Below are 25464 nucleotides of genomic sequence, written 5' to 3' on the forward strand. Positions count from 1 at the left end.
ATGCCAGAGCTATGCTACTTTGTAAGAGTTAGTGCTTGATTCAATTTCCCTGTTCTGTAACCACAGCCAATTCATGACGTCTCGTTGTGATTTCCGAGGTCGTAACGGGAGCATCTCACGTTGAGCGAGATTCACAGCAGTATACTACGATCTATACTTGTGAGCCAGGTTTTCTATCAGTAGACCCTCTTGACCGGTTTGAAGGAGGGCACAAAGTCAGACCTTAGCAAAAAATCTATCGGCTATCGTAAGGATTTGCGGACAAGTCTTTAAAGGTTGTAGGCTCTCCGTAGGTGCGACAACCATTGATCAATCACTCGAAAACCCACCGAACGGCATCAGATTGCAGCTCTCTACTGATTCAATTGCCCTGAAATGTTTCTCTGCAGCGAGCAGCGGACACCCAAAATGAAATGCACGAGATCAGCTGGAGTTCGTAAGAAATTTGGCCAACCTGCATCAATGAAGAAATCGAAAGCACGACTGAAGAAATGAATTCGATTCATATTAAAGTTCGGCAGCATCTTAATCCGAGGCAAATCAGATGGGTATATATACGCACTTATGAAACATATCACTGGGTACCATGCCATGACGCTGGTTTAACGCGCAATCCAGAAGCCCCCAGGTCCCATTGCCTGATCTCTCATGGCAGCGCCCTCAGTCCGAACACCCGCCCAGTGGACGGGGATTCGATCAACCTGCTTTTGCACCTTGTCCCTTGCGTCCATGTACTTTTCGGCAAAGGTTCTCTGGCTCTTGAGTGTCTTCATCCGCTCTCTCGTTTCATGGGGCTCCCAGTTGTCGCGGCTGAGGCTCGCCACCGTCACCATGACATCGCTCGCGTAAGCGCCGAGCGCCTCGTCAATGCCGTCGGCGATGCTCGCGCCACCGCGGCGCAGCTGGCCCATGATGAGGACCTTGACCCGCGCGTCGTAGAACATGACACCCCCGAATTCGTGGATGAAGTGCACAGTCACAAGGTTCTTGGCCACGATGCTCGGCGTCGCGTACGGCGAGGGCCCGACCGTCACAATGGCTTCGTGCCAGTCAGCCGACAGCGTCTCCGGCAGACCTGGCCTCGGCACGATGCACGCCCAAGCCATGTACACGCCGCGCATGCGCAGGCGAATGTCCTCGGGCACGTCGCCCAGGTTGGCCGTGGGCACGCCGAGCTCCATACCACCTCGGCCTGTTCCTCGGCAGACCTTGCCATCAAACTTGATGGGAAACGGCGACGCGGGACCTTCATCCGGCCCAACGACCTCAGGCGGGGCCCCGTCCAGGAGCAGGTCCTCCGCCTGCAGGGCGGCATATCCGGCGCCGCGGCTGCCGGCGTACCGCGTCTCCATGGAAGAAACATGCGTGCGCAGGCCAGCCTTGGCCATGGCGACCTCGCGGGCGCGGGCAGCAACGAAGCCTTTCTTCTCGACGCGACGCACGACGCCTGTGGTGGCAGCGGTAGCAGCCATGCGGGCGGGCCCGACGTAGCGGTTGACAACGTTGGAGGCGATGGTGCTGCCGACCTTGACGCCCAGCTCGATGGGCATGGTGGCAAGGCTGGCGCCCTTGACCATGCTGGCGTCGGTAGAGGTACTGGCGACGCGAAAGACGGGCGAGGGACAGAGCGTCTTCTTCTTGCCAGACTCGCTGCCAGAGCAGAGAACTAGGCGGAAGTATCCGTCTTCGGCGGCGGCAGGGATGCGCACAACGTGCGTTTCGCGGGCCAGGTGTCTCTTGGCGTTGCCGGAGGCCTTTTTGGCAAACTTGGCCATGTCGCGCTGATAGGCGCGTTCGTCCGTGGCCGGCACGGATGACAGAGGAGCGGCGGCGGAGGGGGTCACGTCGAGCCAGGAGGTCGTGGTGCCCAGCATGGATTTGAGAGCCATGCCTGTGTTGCCCGAGTAGCCCTTTCGTTGGAGCCAGATGGAGCGCGTTGATGGAAGTGGCTCGTCCGAGAAGATGGTAATGGTAACAGTCGTTGACGGCCCGCGATACCAGACGAGGGCAGGCGAGTGGCGGAGGATGGAGAAGTGGCGTGTAGACTCCGAAGGGTGTGGGAGGAGACCGCCAGCGAAGAAGACCGTCTCGTCAAACGCATTCTGGAGGAAATTCTTGTCCTTGGAGGCAGCCTGGGAGGAAGCTGGGATAGGTTCAGAGGTCGCCGTGAGGAGTTCAGGCCTCGTAGGGAGAGTGGGTGCTTGCGTTGCAACCCTGAGGCTTTCCTGGCCCTGATCCCGGCGGCTCAAGGGGAAGGTCTGGTTGTGTAAGCGAAGCTCTTGGGTATGGACTGCGACCTGCGGCTTCCAGCCTGACGTGGGAGGCGGCCCTGGTAATGCTGAAGGGTTTTGTGTGTGCCTGCTTGAAGGTCGTGATTGGTGAGATGCAGGGGAATAGGGTCGGTAAGGGACATAAGTGGGCGTTGATGGCACGGGGTCATGCGTGGTGTATGATTGCATCCGAGGTGGTCCTGGTGACGGGCATCGCAAACGGCCATTGACATCGATGCCGGGAAAAGCCGCGTATTCGGAAGTCTGGGAATGATAAGCTGCCTGCTGCCGGAGGTTTGGCGTCGACCTGCTCGGGCGGAGCGGCTCAAGGCTGTACGGCGGCGGAGGGCCGAGATCGGTGAATGAGTCGTGCATGGTGTTGCTCGCCTTCTTACCCACGCAGGGAGTGATTACTGCATCCGCAAATAGGGATAGGCCTGCGAGACTGGGGATGAGTACGCGATCGATGTGCGAATACGATCGAAGGAATGAAAAGGTTTCGACATTCGTCTCAATGAATAAGATGCAGTTGTCAACCTCGTTGCTGACCGAGATGAGGTCGAGTCAAACGCCCCTGACACTGAGTGTCCATCACGTGCCACGAGCCAAGTGTCCATTCACCCACTCAAATGCACAGTACTCTTCCTCCGAAGCGCCGACCGCCTCAGGACATTCTGTTTCGAGTATGAATGGTTCATTGAACAGGATGCTTGGTCAGAAACACCAGCAAGAAAACAAGGAATAACTGCCGCACTGCGGAGATGCCCTGCGGCGCCAGGTCCATGCTGTCAAAAGGGTGCTGGTGACTCGAGACCAAGGGAATGCACTTCAGCCAGAGCGGAGCACGAGAGCTTTTGTCACTCGGCTTGAAAAGTATTTGAGAACAAGATAAGACAAGTGTCGCAGCAGAGAGAAATTGATCCAACATCTTAACGTAACAGACAAGAAACGCCAACCCTCTCCATTCCCAGAAGTACAACTTGGGCCTGAGTCGACACCCCGCCATCCCGCCTAGGACCGAACGCCTGAATCGACCCAAAGAAACCATCGCTACCGGTATCAGGCATCACTATGGCTGACTTCGTTCCAGCCTTTCCCGTGCAGCATCGACGATCTGCTGATCAAGCACTGGTGTGCCGGAGTGTTTGTCGCCGCCAACCGCGTCCTCAGTCCTTGACGGGACGAGCTCCCATCGAATCATGCTCCTGTCCATCCCTGGCCACAAGTCTGTCGGTATGAATTCGCCTACATCATGGCGGAACCCTTCCCTGTGCTGCCGATCACTCTCTGCGAGCTTGTCGACGTTTTCTCGAGCCTTGCGCCAGATGCTCTGGATCTTGTCCTCCACCATTCGCCGTCGTTCGACCTCGAGGAGCAGGTTATCGTACGCCCCAGCATACCGCTCATAGAATTCTCGCAAATCATCCATCTCGCTGAGCTTGCCATAAATGGTGTATCGCTCATCCTCCCATCGCTGCAAGAATTCTGCCTCCGCTGCGAGATAGCCTGCGAGTCGTCCGCCGATCTCCTCCAATGCCCGCAACGCGGTCGCCGTGGCTACGTAGGACGATTTAATATGCTCCGTCTGCTGCGTCAAAGCCGTTGAATCACTCATGACGGCACGAAGTCCATCGTTAATCTCCTGCACTGCCGTCTCGACCTGCACTGCGTCATCGACGACTACATTGATCATGTCTGCGCGCTCTTCAGCCGTTGTGGGTTCTAGTCCTGACATGTGCGACTCCTGGTCGGCAATCACGCCAGAGATTGAAACCACATCGCCGCCTTGTGATTGCGTAACTTCGGCTGCGCGTCGCCTGGCGAGATCTGCTCCACCCTCAGTCGTTCGCACAGCCGTCACGCACAGGTCAAAGTGTTGTGTCAGCGACGTCAGAATTTGTGCCATGCCGTGGGAGTGTTCGACGAGCGACAGGAGAAGCTCCGGTATCGGTTCATAGGCTGTCGACGCAGAAGGGGAGGCACTCAGAGGCGCTAGGGAAACGCCCATGGATTTCTTCAGGGCGCGGAGGTCGTTGTCGAAACGCAGCAGATCGCCATCGTAGGATGTCTGAATAGCCTGTTGTTCGGATTGAGTTAGCTCGTGACTATAAAGGCGGGTTGGCCATACAACCAAGGCGAAGAACTACTAACCTGCAGCTCTCCAAGGCACTTCTTCAGTGCGTCGACCATGCCATGAACGCTCTGCTCATCAACAAAGTCCATCAGGTTTCGAGGTTCCTCGCCGGGCGGACGAAAGTCAGCCTCAACAGGCGTGTTTCTCAGCATCCCCATGGTCTCCTGCAGCTTCTCATTGGTAGCATCCATGGTCCGCACGAGGTTGGTGAAGTCGCGCTTTCCGGCATCGTAGGTCCGTTTGAGGCTGCGGCGGACGCGCAACAACAGGTTCGTCTGGTTCGCAATGGCCCTCTGTAGAAAACGAGTCTGTGCACACAGAATGGCTGCTTCCTCATGGGACCGGCGTGCATCAGTGGCTAGGTCATTGGCACGCAGCACATGTTGCATGGAAGAAAGTGAGCGTTTGGCGGCGAGTAGGTGTTCCACGAGAGTCTCGACTGGAATGGACGCTGCTTGGGATGCGTCATGGCGGTCTCGGGTATGCGAGGAAGAGTCTCGGCTGGCGTAGGCAGACGAGGCTGCGCTGCGACTCGGGGCATCGGGGGGTGAGGTCGCCATGTTGAATGGGGGATCAGGTTTGGCACAAAGGGAAGGCGAGGAAAGGCTGGGGGGCCAGGATCGTGAGATGTCTATGGCGATAAATTAAGGCAATGCATGGTGATGGGGAGTGACTCTACAAGACTGAGAAGAGCACTGCTTGATGACTGAAAGCGAACCAAATGGCAGCGGGAGAAGAACGTCAGAGACAGGGTGATGAAGCCGATGGCAGGCGAGACATGGTCAAGACTACCTTGAGGAATGCAACCGGCTCCGATAAGCGGGAAGCTCCCCCTTATCAACTGAAGGGTGTGGCACATGTCATGCTTGGCATTATGGCGCTGCTCTCCACTTTTCCATGGGTTTAGCGTGCCTTACGTAATCGGGGAGCCGGACGGGCTTGACGGGTTAGGTCACCAAGGTCACCAGCCGGCCGGTAGTTTTTACGGCTCTTACCTGAGGAAGGGGCATTCTTGGACTTGTGGAAGGAAGACCAGGCCGTGATATCGTCTTGACATGATGGAATGCCGAGCATGCTACAAACCTCACCTTCCGATAAGGTGGCATCAGGTACAATAGGATGAACCCCGTACTACCTATCTTACCTAAGGTACCTAGGTAGGTACGGAAGTTTTCTAGGATGTGGGATATGATCTTTGGGTTAATGGAATCTATGTCCTGATGAGCGGGATCCAGCTGGATTGACGAGATCAAGGCGTTGTCAAAATCCTGATTCCGAACGTGAAAAAGGACAAAAAAATGCGTTTGTCCCTAACGGGGGAGGGAGGCATCTATATTGTTTCTTTTTCTTTGTTGGAGTCCAGCGATTGTCGGGTTGACAATCTGCGTATCAATGTCACAGAGGAGAGTCAGTAGCAAACCGGATCGTCCCAAGCCTGTTGCGGATCCTCACGGTTCATTGCTGATCATTGATCAGCTCAGTCGATCCGGTCGACGGTTCCGATCGATCAGTACAACACACTCAGAACGGAAGCGAGGGTCGACACAGACAGGACATCAGACTGGAGCGTAGATCAATAGCTCGGACAGGCGAATCCTACGTGGAGCAGGTGCTGGGTGGTTTGGTTTGCATGAATCTGGGATGATCGGATGGCGGGGTGGCATTGTCATATGTATCCACGGCCACAACAGAAATCCCACTCTTCTTTTCCGCCTGCCAAGCCTACGCTCATGCACAACACATGGTTGGTCGACATCAGATAGATTTCCCCCGAAGCACCAGTGTCCCAGCTCTTGAGCCGAGATGACAATATCGCCTGTACGAGTGACGGGGTGGGCTTGCGCTTTGGCGGGTGGTAATGATAAACATGGGCAATGCGCCGCCGTCACGCTGAGTGTTGGCCGCTGCAGGTTGACAGCGACGGCGTCAGGCCTGTCCAGGGAATAGCGCGCGGTCTAGTGGTATCATGATTGGTGGCCGCTGGGACGTACGAAAAAGGAAAGCTGGAGACCATCTCGAGCTTGCATAGCATCGAAACGTGGGCTCATCTGCCCCTGACTCCTTAAGACAGGGCTGCCATCGTTGGCAAGGTCAGGATGGATGAGGCTCACGGCCTGAGGAGCGTCCCATCCCCTCATCCTACCAAGCGGGTTGCAAAAAAAATAAGACGTACCAGATCCCTCCCCCATAACCATTCCTACTACCCAGCTATTCAGCTATACATTTCTATAACGACTCCAGAGCTTCAGTCTAGGCGAAAAGCCTTTCTTTAAAATAGTGTACATTATACTGATCTATAAACTCAATAGTCACTATAATTCTAGATCTTGTACGTGTCTCGTAGTAGTGTTGTGCAGTTATTCTAGGTAGAGGGGCTGGGGTGAAGCATTCAGTACGTCTCATTTTTTTTGCAACCCGCTTGCCTACATCCTCCCTCTCCCTTGGTTGTTGCTCCTCGCCCCAAGGTGAAACGTGGTGTGGCGCGTGTAAGGACGAAATGTGTACAGAGTCATTGGCCTGGCAGCTGCCAGCTGTGGGGGGTTCCAGCAGGGGATGCTGCCAGGGACAGATCTTGGCGGTTTCAGTTGAGCTCTTGAGCGCTAACCTCGTCCTGGACCCGACAGGCGCAAGCGAGGCCAATCGGCAGCCCCAGCGAGCGTGATGGATCACCTCCACATGGCCCTAAACGGACGTCGGTTCCGATGCTTCTTGCTATCTTCCATGTCTTCCCTTCAACGCCTCGACCACATCTCCACCACTACTCAATCTTACCCTGCATGAGTACACGGACAACTCCCATTACCACGGACGGGGTCATCCTTGCCTACTCGGTCTGCAACCCTCTTCGCATCTAGTTCATCTCATCAACCAACGATCCCTCCCCTGGTCTCCCGCCGCACAGCAAACCCCCTTGTCACGATGCGCCCAGCCGCCAGCCCGACCAGGGTCCTGGACGACTCTTCCCAAACCACCATGACCGCCGAGTTTAATTGAAACTATGGCGGAGCTCTCGCCCAGCTCCTTTCATCCTGCCTGTCAGTTGGCCCATTATCGGTGCAGAATCAGATTGCAGCCGCCGCCTTGCGACCTCGCCTCGCCTCACCACGTCTGGTCTGACCTGGTCCGGCCGCCGGGGGCCTGGTCACGATGCCGCCATATATATCCCCTCCCCCGTGGTCCGACATCCCTCAGCCTCCCGAAGAAAGTCACCTTCGTTCATCTGTAGCTGTGGTTCATCCTGTTCATTCCTTCTTTTTTGTGCTTGCAACTAGCTTGCGTTCATTCATTCATTCAATTTTTTGATCACACTCTTTCATCGACCCGGCAGTCGATTCACTTCTCCAGGCCTTTTTTGCCTTTCCAACCACACGGATAACCACTACCGCTCTTTCTACAAGCAACTTGACAACCTTCGAAAACCCCGACCTTTACGCTTCCACCGATCACGCCAACACGCGAAAGAACCGTCATCATGAAGTACTTTGCTACCATCCTTAGCTCCGCAGCCCTGGCGGCTGCCCACGGCTTCGTCGACACCGCCGTCATTGGTGGCAAGGATGTTGAGTTCTACCAGCCTTACACCGACCCCTACACGAGCCCTGTCCCCGAGCGTATCTCACGTGTCATCGCCGGCAACGGCCCTGTCCTCGATGTCACCAGCCCTGACATGCAGTGCGGTGGCTCCGGCTCTGGCTCCAAGCCCGCTGCTCTTCATGCCCCGGCCGCTGCTGGCTCCACAGTCTCCCTGAGCTGGACGCTCTGGCCCGACTCGCACGTTGGACCCGTCATTACCTACATGGCCCGCTGCCCTGACACCGGCTGCGATGCCTACGAGCCTGGCACAGAGTGAGTAGTCCTTGTTCGAAAAGATGCATCTGGGTCGATTGACTGACCGAACGCAGCGCCGTGTGGTTCAAGATTCAGGAGGCTGGCCGCAAGGGTACCACGAACGAGTGGGCTGCTTCTGCTCTCATGAAGGCTGGTGCCACTGCCGACTACACTATCCCCGAGTGCCTAGCGCCTGGCTTCTACCTCGTCCGTCAAGAGATCATCGCCCTTCACCAGGGTGCCGAGTTCTACCCCGGCTGCCACCAGCTTGAGGTTTCCGGCTCCGGCTCCACCACCCCCTCGTCTGGTCTTGTCGCGTTCCCCGGTGCCTACTCCGCGTCTGACGCCGGTATTGACTACAGCCCCTACCAGAGTACGTCATTCCATTCTGACATCCCCAGCCACCGCCAGCCATACTGACCTGTCTTAGCCACCGAGGAGTACACGATCCCTGGCCCCAAGCTCTTTACCTGCTCTGGCGCCTCGCAGCCTGATGCTTCTGCCCCTGCCCCTGCTCCTGTTGCCACCGACGCTCCCGTCTCCTCTGCTGCCCCTGTCGCCACCCCTCCTGCTACCACTACCGCCCCCACCACTCCCACTGAGCCTGCCACTCCTGTTGAGGAGGAGCCTGAGGAGCCTGTTGAGGACGATGAGTGCCCTGCCGAAGACGAAGAGGAGGAGGAGCTCCCCGTCGAGGATGACGAGTGCCCTGCCGAAGACGAGGAGGAGGGTCTTGACCCTGTTGCCGTCGACGATGACGAGTACGATGACGAGAACACCGACGAGGACTGCCCCGCTGAGCCCATCGAAGAGGACACCGAGGAGCCCGTTGAGGAAGACGAGGAGCCCATCGAGGATGACGAGTGCCCCGCGGATGAGGAGGAGGAGCCCGTTGAGGAAGACGATGAGCCCGTCGAGGATGACGAGTGCCCTGCTGACGATGGCGAGGAGGTTGAGGAGCCCGTCGCCGAGGAGGACGATGATGAGTACGAGGACATTGAGGAGTGCGAGCCTGTCGTTCCCACCAAGCGCCAGAGCCTCCACGAGCGCCGTTCCGTCTACTAGGCTGTGCGGAACCACGCCCTGTCAACGAGTGTGTTCCGTCAGCCCACAGGTGGCTGACCTCTGAACTTGCTACCGGCCTGTGAGTTTGTGGCTCGGGTCCGCAGCAAGTCTTGTACACACACCCGCGTACAAATTTTCTTGTATATGAGCTCGTTTTGTTATCCTGTATATATTTACACCACTGCACACACATGAATAGACATGCTTCATGGTCTAAGGTTGGATGATCTTTCCATTCGGTTCCTGTGCTGAAAGCATCTCATGTTGGGATCATGAATCAATGCGGATAGTATTATGTATTCGCCATGGTACATATTGTGCATGCACCGTGTCGACTACGATCAGATCATCGTAGGAGCATTGCTGTCAGCACTTCAGAATGTGAAGTCATTATTCGCCATGATCGCGCTTCCTACGACACCCATTATTAAAGTCCTTGGTCGTTGATGCTGCATCACGACCGACAGCTGGGATCCGAGAGGTTTCTCATCTTCTTCTTGGTTTGCAGTAAGACCCCCTTGTATGAAGCAACGTCCTCCGCCAAGTGACAGGTAAAGAAGACCACCATAAGCCTCCTCTACAACTGAGCGACAGCTATGATGGCTGCCAGAGTCCCAGCCCAGAAGTTATACGAGTGAAGAGACCCCCCAGCAGTTATAATCGCCGGTCCCGAGGTCGTCGGTACTGGTTCTTCAGGGGCAGTGAACGATGTTGGCGAGGCAATTGTCGTCGAGGACGTTGGGTTTTGTCCGCCATAGGGCGGGATAGTTAGGCTTCCTTCGGACGTCATCGGGCTAGGCGCATCATATGATGGTGTAGTCGGAGCGGGTACGATGGGATAGACGGTCAGCGGTTGGCTGTTGGACATGGAGACGCTAGAGAACAATTCGGTACTACACGGTGTCGAAGTGCTGGGGAGATCTGGTGACACCACAACGATGAAGGTTGTGCCGGAACTCAGATCATTTGAACACGGCGAGGAAGTGGACGTCAGGCCATACTCGCCAGGAGGTATAGTGGTTGAGGAGGAGGAGCCAAGACCAAGGCCCTGTGCGCTCTCTGTTGTCATTGCTGTAGTGGATCCATGAGGAGTCGAGGGCCCCGATGTACCGAAGGCTGGTATCTCCAGATCGTCAGAGCAGAGCGATGTGGAGGACACCACCGACGCCGCGCTTGATTCGCAGGGGCTATGAAGCGGTTGGATCGTGATAGATAAAACCTCGATCGGGATTGTGGCCGGAGCCGTAGCTGGGACCCCACAGCTTTGACGATCACTGCAAACTGCATAAATGTTGGCGTAGGAGTTGTCGGCGTCCATATAGCCACAAAATCCGAGGCTGACGTCCCCGCGACACGGGTTGTTGCAAGCACTGTCGTCCTTTTTTAGGCTGCTGAGGTCACCGATGCTATCGCCGCAAAGGCATAACCTGCAAGTGTAAAGTGTCAGCATGATACGAAAATTATGACTTGGGCTGGGAAGGAAAATGAAAGACAGACTCTACGAAAGCTGCCGCGTATTCGTAGCCTTCGCAAGCAGATTGGCACTGCTGAGGCGTGAAAGGATCCACGAAGTTGGCAGTGTGGTCGAACGCGATGTTCCCGATATCTACGCAACCGGAATATTTCCAGGAGGGACTGGCGAATGTGGCTTGAGCCGCAACACAAGCTGCCGATAGGAACGGGACGAGGACGGCGTGAGTTCTCATGGCGATCGAGACCTTCAAGTTTGCTGCCGTCATATCATGAAAGTTACAGGAGGAAAGAATGTGAGATACCCCGAAGGCTTGAGATCACGGATTCTGAGGAGAAAACCCCAGGCCTTTTTACCTCGTGCCCTGAAAGGAGCATATCTGGCGTAAGATTGAAAGTGTATCTGAACGAATGCAGTGTAACGACGTGGTAAGGACAGATGCAGGGGAATATCTTACATCGCTGGGTTATCAGATTGTCGAGCCACTGTGCCGCAACCTCCACGTGGTGGCAGGAGCAATACAGAGTTACTTGCCCAGGTAGTCAAGCAGCCCTGGAGAAATGCTCTCCGACTCGCTGCAGGCACAACTGGTGAAGACCTTCGCCGGTTGTTGCCTCGCCATTGCAGGGAAGGAACATTGTGCCATTTGTGGACTATGTGACAGCGTGACTGCTTTTCTCGCTTGGTCACTGCAGTGATGTGAGTACAGAATGGGAAGTCCCTGCCCGTCTTGTGTACTACATTCATCTTACGTTCCTCGACATGACAAAGGCTTCAGACCTAATTGATGAGGTACCTTGTTTCAAGGTAGGTATCATAGGCGTATGAGTCAGGAGAAGCAGCAAAGAGCTGTTGTACATCACGGAGATTGTGGCTTCGCATGTCGATACAACTCCACTGACGTGACAAAAGGTTTAGTCGTGATGTGACATCAGCCGGGTGGTCGACCAGAGATGGCTGTTGCGGCGTAACGCACCCGTACACTCGTGCACCTCACTGTAGCCGCCACGATTGCACAAGAAGACGCGGGCGGCCCTGATGCGGCTGGGTTGGCACACATGTGACCTCTGAGCATGTCCATATCCGAGGATTCGAAACCACCACGCATTCATGAGCTTGATCTCGGCTGTATAGGGGCAGGGTTCTACCGACCAAGTGTTCGCACTACGGAGAGTTTGAACGTTCCGTGTTGGATACCAACTTTCATCAGACAATCTAGGAGCAGGATTCGCCGATGGCGCTGATCGCAGTGGATTGTGGTGTGTTTGAAAAGGATCTCATGGTCTTGCATGAATTTGTTGTGACCCGAGAACAGCCATTTTCGCCGGAGAACAATGGGCTCACTCGAGCCCGAAACGGCGCAATCGTCAGGGCTCTCTTTGATCATCCTAACACCCCACTCGGTGTTACCAGGACACACCACGGGCCTTTGGCGGTTACGCACGAATGCTAAACACAGCAGTCGGCCATCGCGGGGTCAATCGTGTCTCATCATCCGATTGCGCTCGTGTTCTCCGTGTTTGGCGTCATACACCACGACAGATGCATTGCTCGACAGGCCGTGTTGCGTTGTGAGATCACAGGCTTGAGCCTTTGAACATCTATTTGTGCTTCCTGGATGACGCAGCCACCATTTTCTTCTTGACGGCTTTGGGGATCTTCTCTTTCCTTTTCTCCCGCTTCGCCTCCTTGACGGCTTGTTTATGTTCCTGGTGCGGTGATCAGTAAGGTGGACGACAGTGTGTGATATGGCTTGGCGGTTTACCTTCTTCTCGTCCTTGTCCTCGTGCTTCTTCCCGCGAGGCCTGCCCTTCTCAAACTTTGACTCGTCATCACTGTCCAACTCGGCACCGCTGCCCGAATCTTCTTCAGAGGTATCATCATCATCTGACTGCTCCTCGCCTTTCTTGTCGACCACTGTGTCAGCAAGCAAGTTCTTGTACACCAAGCTGTCGCCCTTGCCCTGTTCAATCTGCTTCGCGTCCTTCTCAATGTCGTACACCTGTTGCAACGTTTGAGGGATATATTGGCTGCGGAAGACTGCATTGTCGACCTCAACATCTGCGGCCGCTGCCTCGTCACCCGCCTCGGGATCTCGGGTCTCATAGAGCTTCTCGATCGACTCCTCCAGTCCAGGCTCCTCAGTGGGGCCCTGTGTGGCTGTAACGAAGTGGAAGATGGCCCGGTCTGTCAAGGTGTCAACGCCCTTGCGGCGGAAAAAGTCGCCCACGTTCTTGATGTCCATTCGCAAGAATTCTGACGCGCGTGGATGGTCGGGCTCGACACTCTGTGACACATCGATGATGTACAGGGTGTTGTCGTTGTAGAGAATGTTGTACTCGCTCAAATCAGCATGCACCAGCCTACAGACTTGGTACAGCCGACGCATGAGTCCTAGTAGCTGCACGTATAGTCCCCTCCATACTTGGTCGAGGTCCTCGCCGACCAGGTTGGCGTCTCGGAGTCGGGGAAAGGCCCAGCCTCTCTTGTCGCCGAGGAAAGTCATAGCTAGTACATGCAGCTTCAGGCTTATAGGCTCGGGGCACGGAATACCAGCAGCGTGTATCCTCCTCATGTTCCTAAACTCTTTCTCGGCCCATAGTTTCACGATGCTACGGTTACTGCTCTTGTCGAAACCCTTCTGGAATCGATGCTCGCCAGCAATGTACCGCTCACGATCCTTGAACACCATGATGGACGTCTTGTACACCTTGATCGCGCGCTGCAGTGTCGGCCCATCGTCCGGGTGCAGCACGGCATGGTAAACGTTGGCTTCCTTGCCGGTGCTGATGGTGCCGTGGACCTCGCTAACGACGCCGCGATTGATCATCTGTAATAGAATCATGCGCGTCCGCTGGTCAAGAACCTGCTCAGTCGTGGCGCGGTCCGCCTTATCTTTTGTTCGGTCATCGTCGGCCTTGACACTGTCGAGTCGAATCTTGGCGGCGTGCTTCGAGAGAGCGGCGACTTGATCGTCGACGCTGGCGAATGTGTTGGCGGCGGGCCTCTGAGCGTTCGATCGAGATGCCGCGGCATCACCGGGCCCGTTGAACATGCGCTGACGGTTGTAGGACTTTGTCACGTCGCCCGTTCCATCATTCCAGTCGTGGTCGTCGACGTCATCATCGTCTTGGAAGATGTCGTTCATGTCTCCATCGTCGTCTTCTTCATCAGCAAGGCTTGCTCCATTCGGAGCTTGGGTTTGCGGTGCTGTCGGTTCGTGTTGGGAGACGACGGGCTCGTGCGAAGGGGCTGTGGGATGAATGGACGCCATGGTAACTGAAATTGCCTACTTCAAAGAGGCGAAATTGGTGGTCTCTCGGCGTCAAGGGTTGGTGAGGGGCAAGTCAAAAAATAATTGTTCCTCTTGGGGAGCGCTATCTTATCGATGATGGCGGGGTAGTTACTCGATAATGAGTCACGACTCCCGACATGCACTGGGCGGGGTTCAGACACCTCAGACGTGCATGAATTTGGAGCCCAACTTGCCAAGAAGGCGTCGATGCAGAGCATCCAGTGTTGTGAGTAGTGGAGTTAGAAACTCGAGTAAGTTATCTGTGTCGCCGCCTGAAAGCTACCTGAAGCGGCACAACCAGAGGCTAAATACCGTCCCGGTTGGTTATTTGCCCGTAGCCTGGCCCATGAAAAATTGGTGTAAGTAATGGACCGAGAGAGGGTTCATGGCACCCTGATGTACAGGACAAATTGGGTGACTGGCTCCACAAGGTGGTGCTTCACCGACTTCACCTGTCTCACCGAGCCCAAAAAGTAGCCTGGGCGCGAGTGCCCGCAAACCTCATTCATAACCCTTCACTCATTTCCTTCATTGGACGAACATCGCCCATCGCGTCAACTACATTCGACAACACAAACTCAGAGACGACATCGGCCGCTTGAAATGGATCGCAACCAGGATAATGCAAACCTTCTCGACACTCACAATCGACTCACGGCTGACATTGTCGCCCGCTTTCGTACACTCACCATGTTAGCAACCATTCAGGCGGAGGCATCGACCCAGAATGTTGACCCGCAGACCATCGCCGTCACTGGCATGTCGATGCAGATGGAATTTGAGGGTCTTGTAAGCTGCTCTCCTGATTTCTGCGCCAGAAACCCAGTCTGACCGTCATTACAGAACAGTTCGGTGAAAGAGCTCCTCGCCTTGAGCCGTCGCCTGAAGGAACTGTGGCTTTTTGGCCGCCTGGGCGATGAGGATGAACTGGCTAAAGCTCAAGCCGAAAAGCTGGACCAGGATGTCGTACGTGTCGCTGAGCTCGTCAATTCCATCCAGGGTAACCGGTACACCAAGCTAGCGGAGGAGAACGGGGGCGTTTGGGCGTTCATGAGTGCGGCGAACTCAAGGAACGAAGTTACCGAAGCTCCGCTGACGCAAATTGCACCGACTCCTGGCCCAGGCACAGGCACTGGTGCGGCACCAACGCCGATGCCTGCGCCATAATAATCGACCGAACATCTTGAAAGAGTACAATCCTGTCCATGCGGGGCGGCCGCGACCGAGAGACCATCGAACGGCGTTTTGGCGTTGATACCCAACGGCAACATAATTATGGTACATTTGGCTTTACATGGCGCTGCAAGGCGACTCAGATTCATTTGATAATTGGCATGCAACAGTTTTGACTTCTATACTTGACCTCTATGTTTAGCCTTCGCCGCCCTCGGGATCCTCATCCTCGTCATCTACTAGCGCAACATTGGATGCCTTGTCATCCTTGCTGAAAGGTTTGGACGCCCTGATCGCGCCTGCTTGAATGCCGCCAGCGGTCAACCAGAGGAAGTAGTCGGACTTGAAGTTGTCGACTTGCTGGAAGAACGTATGGAAGCTGGGTTCTTGTCAGTGGACATGTCAATAACGCACTTCGCGACGCCACTCACATGTTTTCTTTCTCCTCAACCTCGAAGATACGCTGATAGATCTCCTTGTCCTTGAAAGCCTGGATCTTATCGTCGTGTTTGGTGAAGTCAATGGGTTCCCGGCCCAGCGAGTCAACCGCCTTGCGGCTATAGCCTTCGAAAACGGGCCTCTCCAATAGCAGGCCAAGACCGGGCGCCTTGGGGATCGCGATTCTATCTTCGCCGTAGCTCTCCTTGATCCGCGTCAAAGGCGTGGCGCAACGAACGACGAGGGTCGCCATGCTGATCATCTTGCGGATTTGGTGCATCATGAAGCTCTGCCCGTGGACCTTGATGGACACCCACTGCGTATCACGGATCTGGATCGGTGTCTTATTGACTTGGAAAGACTTGATATGGCGTTTAGCGGAGGGATCCTTGAAGCTCTTCTGAATCGTGTAGTTGTGAAAGTTATAGGTGCCAACATATTGATCGAGAGCCGCTTGCAGCTGGTCGAGACGCTCAGGTGTCACTTGGTACGCCCTCTTCGCTTTGACGTAGGCGTTCTTCATGTCTCGTAGGGCAAAGTCCACGGGGCCAAGATTCTTCGTCTTGCCCGTGGTTGCTATGGTGCTTGTATCTTCGGCGCTCGTCGCCTCGCCCGTGACGGCGGTAGCAGGAGGGACCACTTGCATGGCATCATTGAGCGCCGACTTCTTGAGTGCAGACTCAGGGTGGTCCTCTGATGCGTGGATTCTTTCTAAAACCTCAGCCCTGACTTGGGGTTCTAATTGTTCCAGGATAGGCTTGATCGCCTTCTCCTCGACCTCGGCCCAGAAGCCATCCATATCGGCTAATTTGGACTGGAAGTCATCGTAGTATCCCTTCTCTTGTGCGGACTCGACGAGTTTCTTCCACAAGAAGCTGTCGGGGTGGGAGGGAAGTAGGCAGTATGTCGGCAGTAGGTATTCGTACCATCGAGAGTCACAGGCCTGGTAGGCGCTAAAAGAATTGCTCGTTCGCTGGAGGCCCCAGACTCGGATCTGGTCGGGTAGATGTGCGTTGATCTTATCGACAATGTCGTCGTCTTCGATGATGAGCTTGAGACTGATCAGGTTGCCAGCGGCATGCACGCCCTTGTCAGTCCTCGCGCAGCGCGAAAGACTCGACTTCTTGGGATCATCTGCGTTTGCTTTGGAGATGGCACCTGCAGTAATGAAGGCCTTAAACAAGTCCCCCTCGATCGTTTTCTCGTCCCAGTTGATCTGCAGGCCGTAGTACCCGGTCCCTGAGTAGCCGACCATGACAGCAACCTTGCGCTTCGGGCGTCGCTCTTCAGCCGCGATTTCGGAGATCGAGAAAGGGTTCGCCTTTCGAGGATCGACCACAACAGCCTCCTGGATTTCATTGTCTGCGTCAATTGCGTTGCCATTCTCGTCGAGTTTGCGTCGCTTGGCCTGTCTGGCATCGCCCAGCTGCTTGCGCTTGTCGTTCATCTGGCGCCTGGACCAGGTCAGTTTGAGCTATTCAAGGCGTGGTAGCGCGAAGGACCAGGGAAACAGGCCTACCGCCATTCGTTACGACCGCCCTGCTTGTTCTTCTTGCCTTGCTGCTGTTGCTTCTTATCATTACCACGTTCCTGGCCTCTGGCGCCTCCTTCCGCCGCCGCAGGTGACCCAGTCTCACCTGTGGTAGGTTGCGCTGCGCGAGGCGCAGAATCGGTCCCATTCGAGCCGCCATCCATGGTGGTGTCGACCGCGGGCGCCGCAGCGGCAGACTCTGACGAAGGGTTTGCTTCGGAAGCCATAATCTTCGCAGCAAGCAGCTTGTGCCTCGCATGAGTGATGCGTGGTGTTGCTTTCGGTCCAGGACTGCCTGGTCCAATGTGTTGAATATTTTTCTGGAGCTCATGCACGAGGGTGCTAGTACATCCGCGACTAGCACGCTTCCGGTCCCAATGGCGCGCCCCGCTTGTCGTCGGCTAAAATGCGGTGCATCAGCTGTAGAGGTTGTCAATTCAGGCACGCACGCGTGCAGAGACTACAGCTCCCATCGCCATCGCCAGATACCTTATCTGGGCATCACCGTACATCAGGGTTTTAGGCACGCATGCAAGTCATCCTTGGTTGGATAGCTTACCAAAAGACTTGGCACTCGAACTTTTTTCATCTGCCGCTCAGCGTGATACCAAAGACCTAATTTCATCTCTATCGTAATGTCGGGGTTTGGAAATTGTGACATCGCTGATCGGTGAAGCATCCCCAGCAATGTTACGATTTCCAAGACCCAACGTTACAGATGATGGCAAAGCCGTCAACCCCAAGATGCCAGCCACACCCACTTCTTCCTCGCCCATAATAGCACTGGAAGCAAACAGGTACTATGAGAAACCCAAAGTCATTGTGATTCATTGAGCCCACAAGGGTATGTCAGTTTGACTTTCGAGATCTGGAGTAGGTTTGTTTACCATGGGCTGGGATCGGAGATGGCTAACCAGAAATCATATAAGAAGAGCCACCTGCTCTCCCAGACCTTTTGTTCCATGGTACGCAACACATTGACATCACAACTGGACAGTCCAAAGCAGCATCAGTCCAACAGTGAACTTTCGGGCACGAAAGCACCTCCTATTTTGTACACTTGAAGGCATATCTTCACTACCAAGACATAATACATCATGGCCCAAGCCACGATTCAGCAGCAGAATACACTGCACACTGCAGATACATTTCAAAGCCCTTTCTGTCTTCCTGAGGGCGGGTACAATCTCAGTCTTATAGCCTGCATGGACAGCCCTTGGGCAGTCCTCGTTGGGACGCACATCACTCGTCGTCAACACAGGACTTCTTATTTCGAGGAACAACCTAACTCAACAAACCCGTGGATCAAGTCCACTGTAAAGCATAGCCGTTTTTTCACTACCACCACTAAGACTGCCCAGGAGAAAGGTTTATCACGTCTGAAATCAAAAACACTGCCGTATGAGGAGACTCATGAGCGCCCGTGCATTCAGCGACTCGACGCAAAACTTAAGAAAGCATCATATTCTTTTTCGAGTACCAAGCTGTCCATTCCTATTCCTCAACGCCAGGAGACTCTCCGTCCTCTCAAGTCATCCGAACGGGGGTTTTCTGTCACAAGTCCTGTCCCTGTGCGGGCCTCGACTGAGAACGAGGATCCTGGCGACGATGGCAATGATGAAGTCATGGAGAAATCTTCTCTCGGTGCCTTCGAAGTTGACTATCAGAGCACAGGCTTGGAATCTGACAATTTCGATTCCGATTGTCAGTCTATCTTCGACGACCAGACTGCAATCAATGCAGTGGTTAATGGCCAAAACCTTGGTCAAGACATTACTGGTTCGTGCTCTGGCACTGATGCGACTGACATTTGATCCATCACGCTTCCTGGGCTCTCGACCCGAATCCTACGGCTTTCGGCCTTCACATTGGACTTTATTGAAGATCTGTTATTGATGGTCTTGGGAGGCGAGGGGATAAGTATGGACGGTATTGCCAAGTGTTGTCTATGCCTTAGGAATGGCGAGCGATGCTGATTGTCTGGGATCGCAGTCTACTCACGTCAGAGGAACCACAGGCATGGGGAGGGAACAGTTCTTCTATGTCGCTGGCCCTCATAGCAATCCATGTCAAAAATCACTGAGTACAAGAGTATTGATTGTGAACATGGTGTGGCGATGTGAAACTGTCGAGAGGCAACGTACAAAAGCCGTCTAGCTTGTATTCTCGACCAAGGCCATCAAGGAAAAGTTGGCATCACCCTCACCCATCTTGATGTACTCTCTAACGAGTTCCAGTGACTTGGGTCCCAGATCAACACGCTGGTCCTCATCGATGACACCTCTGTCAACAGGGCCCTTCCGGTCGCCGTCAAGTTCGAATAGGTGCCCCGTGTCGGGTGACTTGACGAAGCATATGTAGTGATGATTGACTTCGTCTTCTGCAGGCGGCGCTACGGTGCTTCCCTGCTTGGCGACGCTGTCATATGCGGCCTCGAGTTCTTTAGATGTCTCGAGGACCATGGCGGCCTGCGCAGGATTCATAGGAGCAGTGATAGAGAAAAGTGTATCGAGCACCGAGCCAGGCTCTATAGGAGAGTCAGTGATTACGCGACGCATGTTGAAAATGAATGAGAAACCATCGATGAGGTAAAAACTGACGGATGAAATCTTTCGCACGGCCGTTGGCGAGCGCATGCAAAATCGCATACAACCCACACGCGTTATGGATTGTCTGCTTGAACCACAAAGCATCTTCGTCATCCTCTTGGTGCGTCACCATCCAGTCGTCGGCATCGGCATCGTCGGTCTGCGCCCGGGCATCGTACGCTGGCGTCGTGGGAAACACAAGCACAAGGGCTAGCACGGGAATAGAGAGCAACTCGTTCGTGTCTTCAAGCGTCCAGACATCCTGGAAACGCAAATTCGGTGAGACCCCAAGGCAGGTTATGAGTGCATTGAAGACGTCTGGATTCGACTCGAGTGGGATGAAATACTTGGGGGCCATTGCAGTTGGCACTGGTGAGGAAAACAGGGATGGGGGGTCAAGGTAAGATTTGGACAGGCCGCGACCAGCTATGTTAATGCCAATGCTAAGATGGATCATCAGACTGGAGGACTTGCGAGTTCAGATGATGACGAGACTGTCCAAGGCTTTCAGAGGTATTGGGCGTCTGCAGTGCGTTTGCAGTGGGAGAAATTCAGGCGATGGGCAGGCAGGTGGCTCAGTCAGCGTTCCCGCCTCCGCTCCAGGTCTTCCCGTCCGTTCCAGTCATTCTGGGACGGTGGCCGCTGCCTTTGCGACGAGCGCCACGGCTTGCTACCTACGTCTCACATATCAATTAAAGAAGCAGGTGAGGGTGTATTCACCGATTGTATTGGACCCTACGCAGTCTCTTCATTTACACGTAGATGCCAGCCAAGCCAAGGGACAAAATGATGTCTTAATCCGCCCGAGCAAGCATGTGTCACCTATGTTCAATTGCAGGAGGGCCTTTACGAGGCATTCCACGTCGATGACAAAAAGTCATGGGTATACGTCTTAGACTAACTCGAGCCAACAAACTTTTCAATTTCCTCTGGGTCTTTGATCGTTGGCGTCAGGTTTTCACTGCCAGTCTTGGTGATGAGGAGATTGTCCTCAATTCTTCAGGAGCGCGTTAGCATATTGGATCAGACGAGACAGCATGTCAACGCTTACCTCACACCACCAACGTCCCAGTACTTATCGAGTACGTCGGTATCAATGTACTTGGAATGGGTAGGGTCCTTCAGGTAGGGCTCAATGATGAAGCTGCAGAAGTAGATGCCCGGCTCGACAGTGACGAGACTGCCAGCTGGCAAGGTGCCCCTCTTACGAAGATACCGGAACATGGGATCCGAGTCAGCGTAGTTGGGAGTTCCGCCGACGTCGTGGGTGTCCATGCCGAGGTAATGTCCTAGGCCATGGGGGAAGAAGGCCACACTGGTGCGCGCCTTGAGGATCTCATCCACTTCACCCTTGAGAATACCCAGATCTAGCAGACCCTCAATCGCGATCTTATGGGCCAGTTCATGGACGTCGTCCCAAAGGATACCCTCCTTGAGCACCTTGATGGACTCGAGCTGCATCTTTAAAACAATGTCGTATATGGCGCGTGACTCTTTGGAGAATTTACCAGAGATGGGGAAGGTGCGAGTCTGTGACGGTAGTTAGTTCGACATTCGGCAGTTACGCATATACAGTCCTCACAATGTCCGAGGCATAGCAGTCCCATTCGGCACCACCATCAAGCAGAACGTTCAGTTTGCCCTCAAGGGGCGCACTGTTGTGGACGTAGTGAAGAGTGGCTGCAGCGCGACCGGCGGCATGAATGGCATGGTAGGCCTGGTTCTTGGCTCCATGGGCGAAACATCTCTCCAGGAAAATCGCCTCAAGTTCCTGCTCATTCTTGGCCTTGTTGACGGCCTTCATCACGGCGTGATGAGCCGTAGTAGAGATGACGTTGGCTTTCCTCGTCAGGGCGACCTCGTAATCATCCTTGACCACCCTGCATTCCTCGATGGCTCCTTTGAGCACATCAAAGTTCTTGTGTTCGAATCCGATGAAGCTCACAGTGTCCAGAACCTGGTTGGCGATGGCAAAGGCAGTTGAACCCGAGCCTTTCCCCAGCCTCGCGAGCTCTGCGTTGACATCGTTGGTGTATAATACATTGTCGATGTCGTACTTCTCTTTGGCTTCCTCCGCGGTCATGGGCATGCCGGACCAGATGACATCTTCAGGGTCGACGGGAGGGATGAAGAGTGTCGATTGCGAGGTCTTTAGGTCGAAGATATAGTGGCAGTCGGCTAGGATACAGCCGGTAAGGTAGAAGAAGTAACGGCGCTGCCTGATATCCTACTCAGCAACCGTGTTGGACGGAGAATCAAGTGCGTGAACATGCATACCTGAAGGGTTCCGGATGGTCGCTGTCCTCCTCCAACTTTGTGTGTCGGCCTTCGAGGTAGAGAATGCCATTGGCACTAGGGACCTTGGAACGGATGTAGTCCGCAACACGCTTCGCGTGGTCTTTGGCAGGGTACTTGCCCTTGAGGATGGTTTCGTAGTCCGACATATTGGCAGTCCTTATCGATGGTGTAAACTGGCACCGCTGTGTTGTGGTCGAGAAGGGTGCCCGCACCGAGGGTGGTCTAGGTTTCGAGATTGAGACACAGTGAAGTGCGATCGGATGGCTGATCCGAGTCCGTAAAGGTGAAGCAGAGATAACAGCGAGCCTCGGACGACAAGTGGACTGCTGGAACCGCCGTGGAATCATTTAGGAAGCTTGCTATAAGGCACTACGCAATGGAGGGGCAGAGGGGTCGTAGAGGGGTAGAGGCGGGGCAACAGCGAATCAGCTTCGTGAAGTCGTCCTCCAAGCAGAATGCAGTGCGTAAAAGTTATGGGAAATGGAGTGCGTTGGATCAGTCAGCGTAAGCCGATGCCAGCCTTGTCGTTCCTTGATGATGTCATGTGATCATGATTTCTCCCAGCTGGCGTTACATAAGCGTAGGCATGTGATTTACCTATCGTCTTCCCGTCGTTCGTCACCCAGTTTCCACGGCTGCAACGATGGAACGTTACGTGCGTACCTATTGTTATCTCTTCTTGGATGAGAACGGCCTGACCAGGCACTGTCATCTCCGAGTACATTTCCTTACATACGGGTAGGAATGAGCTATGTAGCTACTAGCTGAACACATGGTGGATGATAATGTTTACCATCTATGTGCATGAGCATACGCTTCTTTGCTTGCTACATGTAAGCTTGTGAAATGCGAGTCATGACGGAGGCAATCTTAGGATGCTGGCGGTTGTTGGAAGATTCGAATTAAACGCCGACCGCCTGGAGCGCGTCGCTCGTGTTTGGTGCGCATAACCCAACAGTCTTGGTCTTCTCAGCATCTAGAAGCATTTGGTCGATTGTCAAGCACGGCCGTCGTGGGCTTTCTATTGATACTTTAGGAGACCCTCGATTCAAGCCTGCCGTGTGACGCCTATCTGGGTCATAGCTGCCCGTCAAGGTTTCGGGCCACCTCCAGTGCACAACGCCTACACATGCAGCGTTTATCACGGTGACCATCATGTTGGGGCATTCTGGATCCTGGAGATGTACACTTCCGGCATCAGAGGCACACTTATGCGTGACTGCATATTCTGGATGTGGCGATGCCCTCCATCACGGCTGCAAATCACTTGTTCGGGTGTCGCATGCATGTAGTATGTGCATGGAGATTGAAATAAGTAGATGAGCCATCAGAATCCCACAGCCTGCTTGTAGTTCGCTGACGCCGTGACGTGTTGATTTGACGTTCACGGGGGACTTTGCATTCGGAATCGTCATGCGCATCGCTGTTGATTGTGGTTGCCTGGCTACTGAACCATTCTCGACACAAGTATGTTTTTTTTTTCGCAGTCAGTGGCGTGGCGCGGAACGTTGATCCTGAATACCAAGGGCCTGGTGTGTACGGTTCCGTCGTCTGCGCTTTCTCATCCCGTCAACCGAGCCAGGTTATCAAGTTGGACGGATGAACACTGTAATAGCATGCCTCCCTTCGCTACCCTTGTCTACGGATGAATGAGGACCGAGGTACAGCTTTGCTCTGCTAGATGCGATGCGGGATTGAGGCCAAGATACTGGGCGCAAGCGTTAAAGTGGCATGATCCACTTGAGCAGCGCGTATCACGCAGGGCTAGGTTGCATCCTGTGCCAACGGCAGACATATTTCCGTGCACCCTGACTTGCCCAGGCGTTCCCGCGGCCTACCTACCGCCTGGTAGCACTACCTTGGATCTCGAAAGCTGGATGCAAACATGTTTGGGCTTTTCTTCTGACGGGCGAGCTAGCTGACTGCCGCAGACCACCAAGTACTGCTGCCGGCGCTCGAGAAATATTGGCTGAGAGCTAGACATCAAGTGGCTGCAGGTAAGCCGGGGAATCGGAACTGCAGCAGATGCAAACCGACGTAACACAGGGACGTGGTGAAGATGATCGAGGACCCACAGCAAAACCTCAAAACTTGGCAGGCGGGAAAGGTGTTCGTGACCGATCAGACCAGTAGGAGACCGGCATTGGCCGATGCGGAGCTGCACCCATGATGCTTGGCTTCACACTGGAGCATAGGGAGCATCGACAGTGGTCCAAACCGATTGCGACTCCATTACTAGAGGATTAGGAGATTGCAATAGACAAGTTGCGGGACCAACTGGGTCCCGTGTTCCCTGTACATGTACTCGCTCGTCGTTTGGTCATCGCAATCCCCAGCCACCATCCCCTCCCCATGGGGACCGTCGAGGCCCCAACTCAAGAGTTGTGGGTGTTCAAACTCTTTCCTGTGAAACTCCGTTACTGCCTTGTTGTTAGTCTGCTGCCTGGCACGACTCGACTCGTAAGAATCGGGTTGTTTCTTGACTTCGACGTGCCGGCTCGTCATGGCCAGACTGCTCCAGATGCGGCAGAGTAACCCCTTGCTGCAGCCTTTGTCCTACCCCAAACGATGGCGTTATCTTGGGGAATACCACAGGGAGATTCTGGCCTGGTGGCGTTTGTACTACAGCGGGTGGCAGATCTCCGCCAGGCCCTCTGCGATCGCAGACTGCGCTAATGGGGGGATTTTTCAAGCTTGCCAGGGTGTAGAAAGCCACAGATCCTTTCTCCCTTCGTCATCGCCAGGGCTCTGGCCATGGGGTTCGAAACAGGATAAGTAGGCGCAAAAAAAAACTCCGACAGGCGAGATACGTTCAGAACGCTGCATCACCGTTCATGACACAGCTTGGTGTTTCCTCTTGCATTCTTTCCCCTCTTGTGCCTCATCTGTCCGCCAGAGAGATGGGGTATCCGTCACGCGCTGCAATTACCGGAACAGCTGACAGACAAGGCATGTTCGCAACGTGGGTTGTCCACAAACGCGCGATAGCCACGAGACAACTGGAGTCGTGCGCAAACGGTAGACTGAGCGTGCGCCGGTAGTCATGACAGTTGGAGGATCTGACATGTACCAAGTACACCCTGTTGAGAGAAACATGCGAGAATTCCAGCGCTCGTTGGTTCGCACGATCAGCCTGGGAGGTATAGCGTCACGCTCTCGTGTGATCGTCCACCAACACCAACCGTCTAGCCCACATTACCGTCCCTGAAAGCATCCAATGCCAGGTGGCTAACCTCTGAGGGAGCCTGGGACGCCAGCCTTCATATGCTCAAGCTGCATCCGTTTCCCCGCATGCCCGCCCGCCCGCAACCTTACGCTTATGCACAAAAGCTGGAGCTGCTGGCTCGGCACTTTGTCAAGAGGTCGGGCCGAT

The 25464-nt window shown here is 54.5% G+C and overlaps 9 protein-coding genes across 9 annotated transcripts; 3 read left to right on the forward strand and 6 right to left on the reverse strand.

Moving 5' to 3' along the window:
* Positions 1–602: 602 nt before the first annotated feature.
* Positions 603–2645, reverse strand: VDAG_09725 (riboflavin kinase; the record flags this gene model as incomplete). The annotated part of the gene is made up of 1 exon (XM_009654584.1): positions 603–2645. One exon carries the CDS (start codon positions 2643–2645, stop codon positions 603–605), a length of 2043 nt encoding a protein of 680 aa, XP_009652879.1.
* A 477-nt stretch (positions 2646–3122) lies between these two features.
* Positions 3123–4964, reverse strand: VDAG_09726 (uncharacterized protein; the record flags this gene model as incomplete). The annotated part of the gene is made up of 2 exons (XM_009654585.1): positions 3123–4347; positions 4422–4964. 2 exons carry the CDS (start codon positions 4962–4964, stop codon positions 3340–3342), a joined length of 1551 nt encoding a protein of 516 aa, XP_009652880.1. The 3' UTR covers positions 3123–3339.
* A 2912-nt stretch (positions 4965–7876) lies between these two features.
* VDAG_09727 (cellulose-growth-specific protein) lies at positions 7877–9423 on the forward strand (the record flags this gene model as incomplete). The annotated part of the gene is made up of 3 exons (XM_009654586.1): positions 7877–8250; positions 8307–8605; positions 8663–9423. The coding sequence occupies 3 exons, from the start codon at positions 7877–7879 to the stop codon at positions 9295–9297; spliced, it is 1308 nt and encodes a 435-aa protein (XP_009652881.1). The 3' UTR covers positions 9298–9423.
* A 2946-nt stretch (positions 9424–12369) lies between these two features.
* On the reverse strand, positions 12370–14042 carry VDAG_09728 (serine/threonine-protein kinase RIO1; the record flags this gene model as incomplete). Its single annotated transcript, XM_009654587.1, has 2 exons — positions 12370–12477; positions 12534–14042. The coding sequence occupies 2 exons, from the start codon at positions 14040–14042 to the stop codon at positions 12370–12372; spliced, it is 1617 nt and encodes a 538-aa protein (XP_009652882.1).
* A 606-nt stretch (positions 14043–14648) lies between these two features.
* VDAG_09729 (uncharacterized protein) lies at positions 14649–15405 on the forward strand. Its single transcript, XM_009654588.1, has 2 exons — positions 14649–14852; positions 14907–15405. Exons 1-2 carry the CDS (start codon positions 14667–14669, stop codon positions 15228–15230), a joined length of 510 nt encoding a protein of 169 aa, XP_009652883.1. The 5' UTR covers positions 14649–14666; the 3' UTR covers positions 15231–15405.
* On the reverse strand, positions 15362–17432 carry VDAG_09730 (tRNA pseudouridine synthase; the record flags this gene model as incomplete). The annotated part of the gene is made up of 3 exons (XM_009654589.1): positions 15362–15615; positions 15668–17128; positions 17194–17432. 3 exons carry the CDS (start codon positions 17430–17432, stop codon positions 15435–15437), a joined length of 1881 nt encoding a protein of 626 aa, XP_009652884.1. The 3' UTR covers positions 15362–15434.
* An 870-nt stretch (positions 17433–18302) lies between these two features.
* Positions 18303–19019, forward strand: VDAG_09731 (uncharacterized protein; the record flags this gene model as incomplete). Its single annotated transcript, XM_009654590.1, has 1 exon — positions 18303–19019. One exon carries the CDS (start codon positions 18303–18305, stop codon positions 19017–19019), a length of 717 nt encoding a protein of 238 aa, XP_009652885.1.
* Positions 19020–19358: 339 nt separating this feature from the next.
* On the reverse strand, positions 19359–20151 carry VDAG_09732 (ubiquitin carboxyl-terminal hydrolase; the record flags this gene model as incomplete). The annotated part of the gene is made up of 2 exons (XM_009654591.1): positions 19359–19732; positions 19806–20151. The coding sequence occupies 2 exons, from the start codon at positions 20149–20151 to the stop codon at positions 19359–19361; spliced, it is 720 nt and encodes a 239-aa protein (XP_009652886.1).
* A 347-nt stretch (positions 20152–20498) lies between these two features.
* Positions 20499–22338, reverse strand: VDAG_09733 (xaa-Pro dipeptidase). The gene is made up of 4 exons (XM_009654592.1): positions 22071–22338; positions 21376–22012; positions 20845–21323; positions 20499–20790 (listed from the first exon to the last, which is right to left on the reverse strand). Exons 1-4 carry the CDS (start codon positions 22235–22237, stop codon positions 20691–20693), a joined length of 1383 nt encoding a protein of 460 aa, XP_009652887.1. The 5' UTR covers positions 22238–22338; the 3' UTR covers positions 20499–20690.
* Positions 22339–25464: the final 3126 nt, after the last annotated feature.

The sequence above is a fragment of the Verticillium dahliae genome, genomic scaffold (assembly GCF_000150675.1).
Source record: "Verticillium dahliae VdLs.17 supercont1.27 genomic scaffold, whole genome shotgun sequence".
Classification (NCBI taxonomy): domain Eukaryota; kingdom Fungi; phylum Ascomycota; class Sordariomycetes; order Glomerellales; family Plectosphaerellaceae; genus Verticillium; species Verticillium dahliae.

Excerpts from the sequence above, each read along its gene's own strand:
- VDAG_09729 (XM_009654588.1), top strand. The coding sequence starts at position 14,667 with ATGGATCGCAACCAGGATAATGCAAACCTTCTCGACACTCACAATCGA. Across the intron at positions 14,853-14,906 it reads AGATGGAATTTGAGGGTCTT|AACAGTTCGGTGAAAGAGCT; the intron begins GTAAGCTGCTCT and ends CCGTCATTACAG.
- VDAG_09733 (XM_009654592.1), bottom strand. The coding sequence starts at position 22,237 with ATGTCGGACTACGAAACCATCCTCAAGGGCAAGTACCCTGCCAAAGAC. Across the intron at positions 21,324-21,375 it reads ACTGCTATGCCTCGGACATT|ACTCGCACCTTCCCCATCTC; the intron begins GTGAGGACTGTA and ends CTACCGTCACAG. Across the intron at positions 20,791-20,844 it reads TGGGACGTTGGTGGTGTGAG|AATTGAGGACAATCTCCTCA; the intron begins GTAAGCGTTGAC and ends GCGCTCCTGAAG.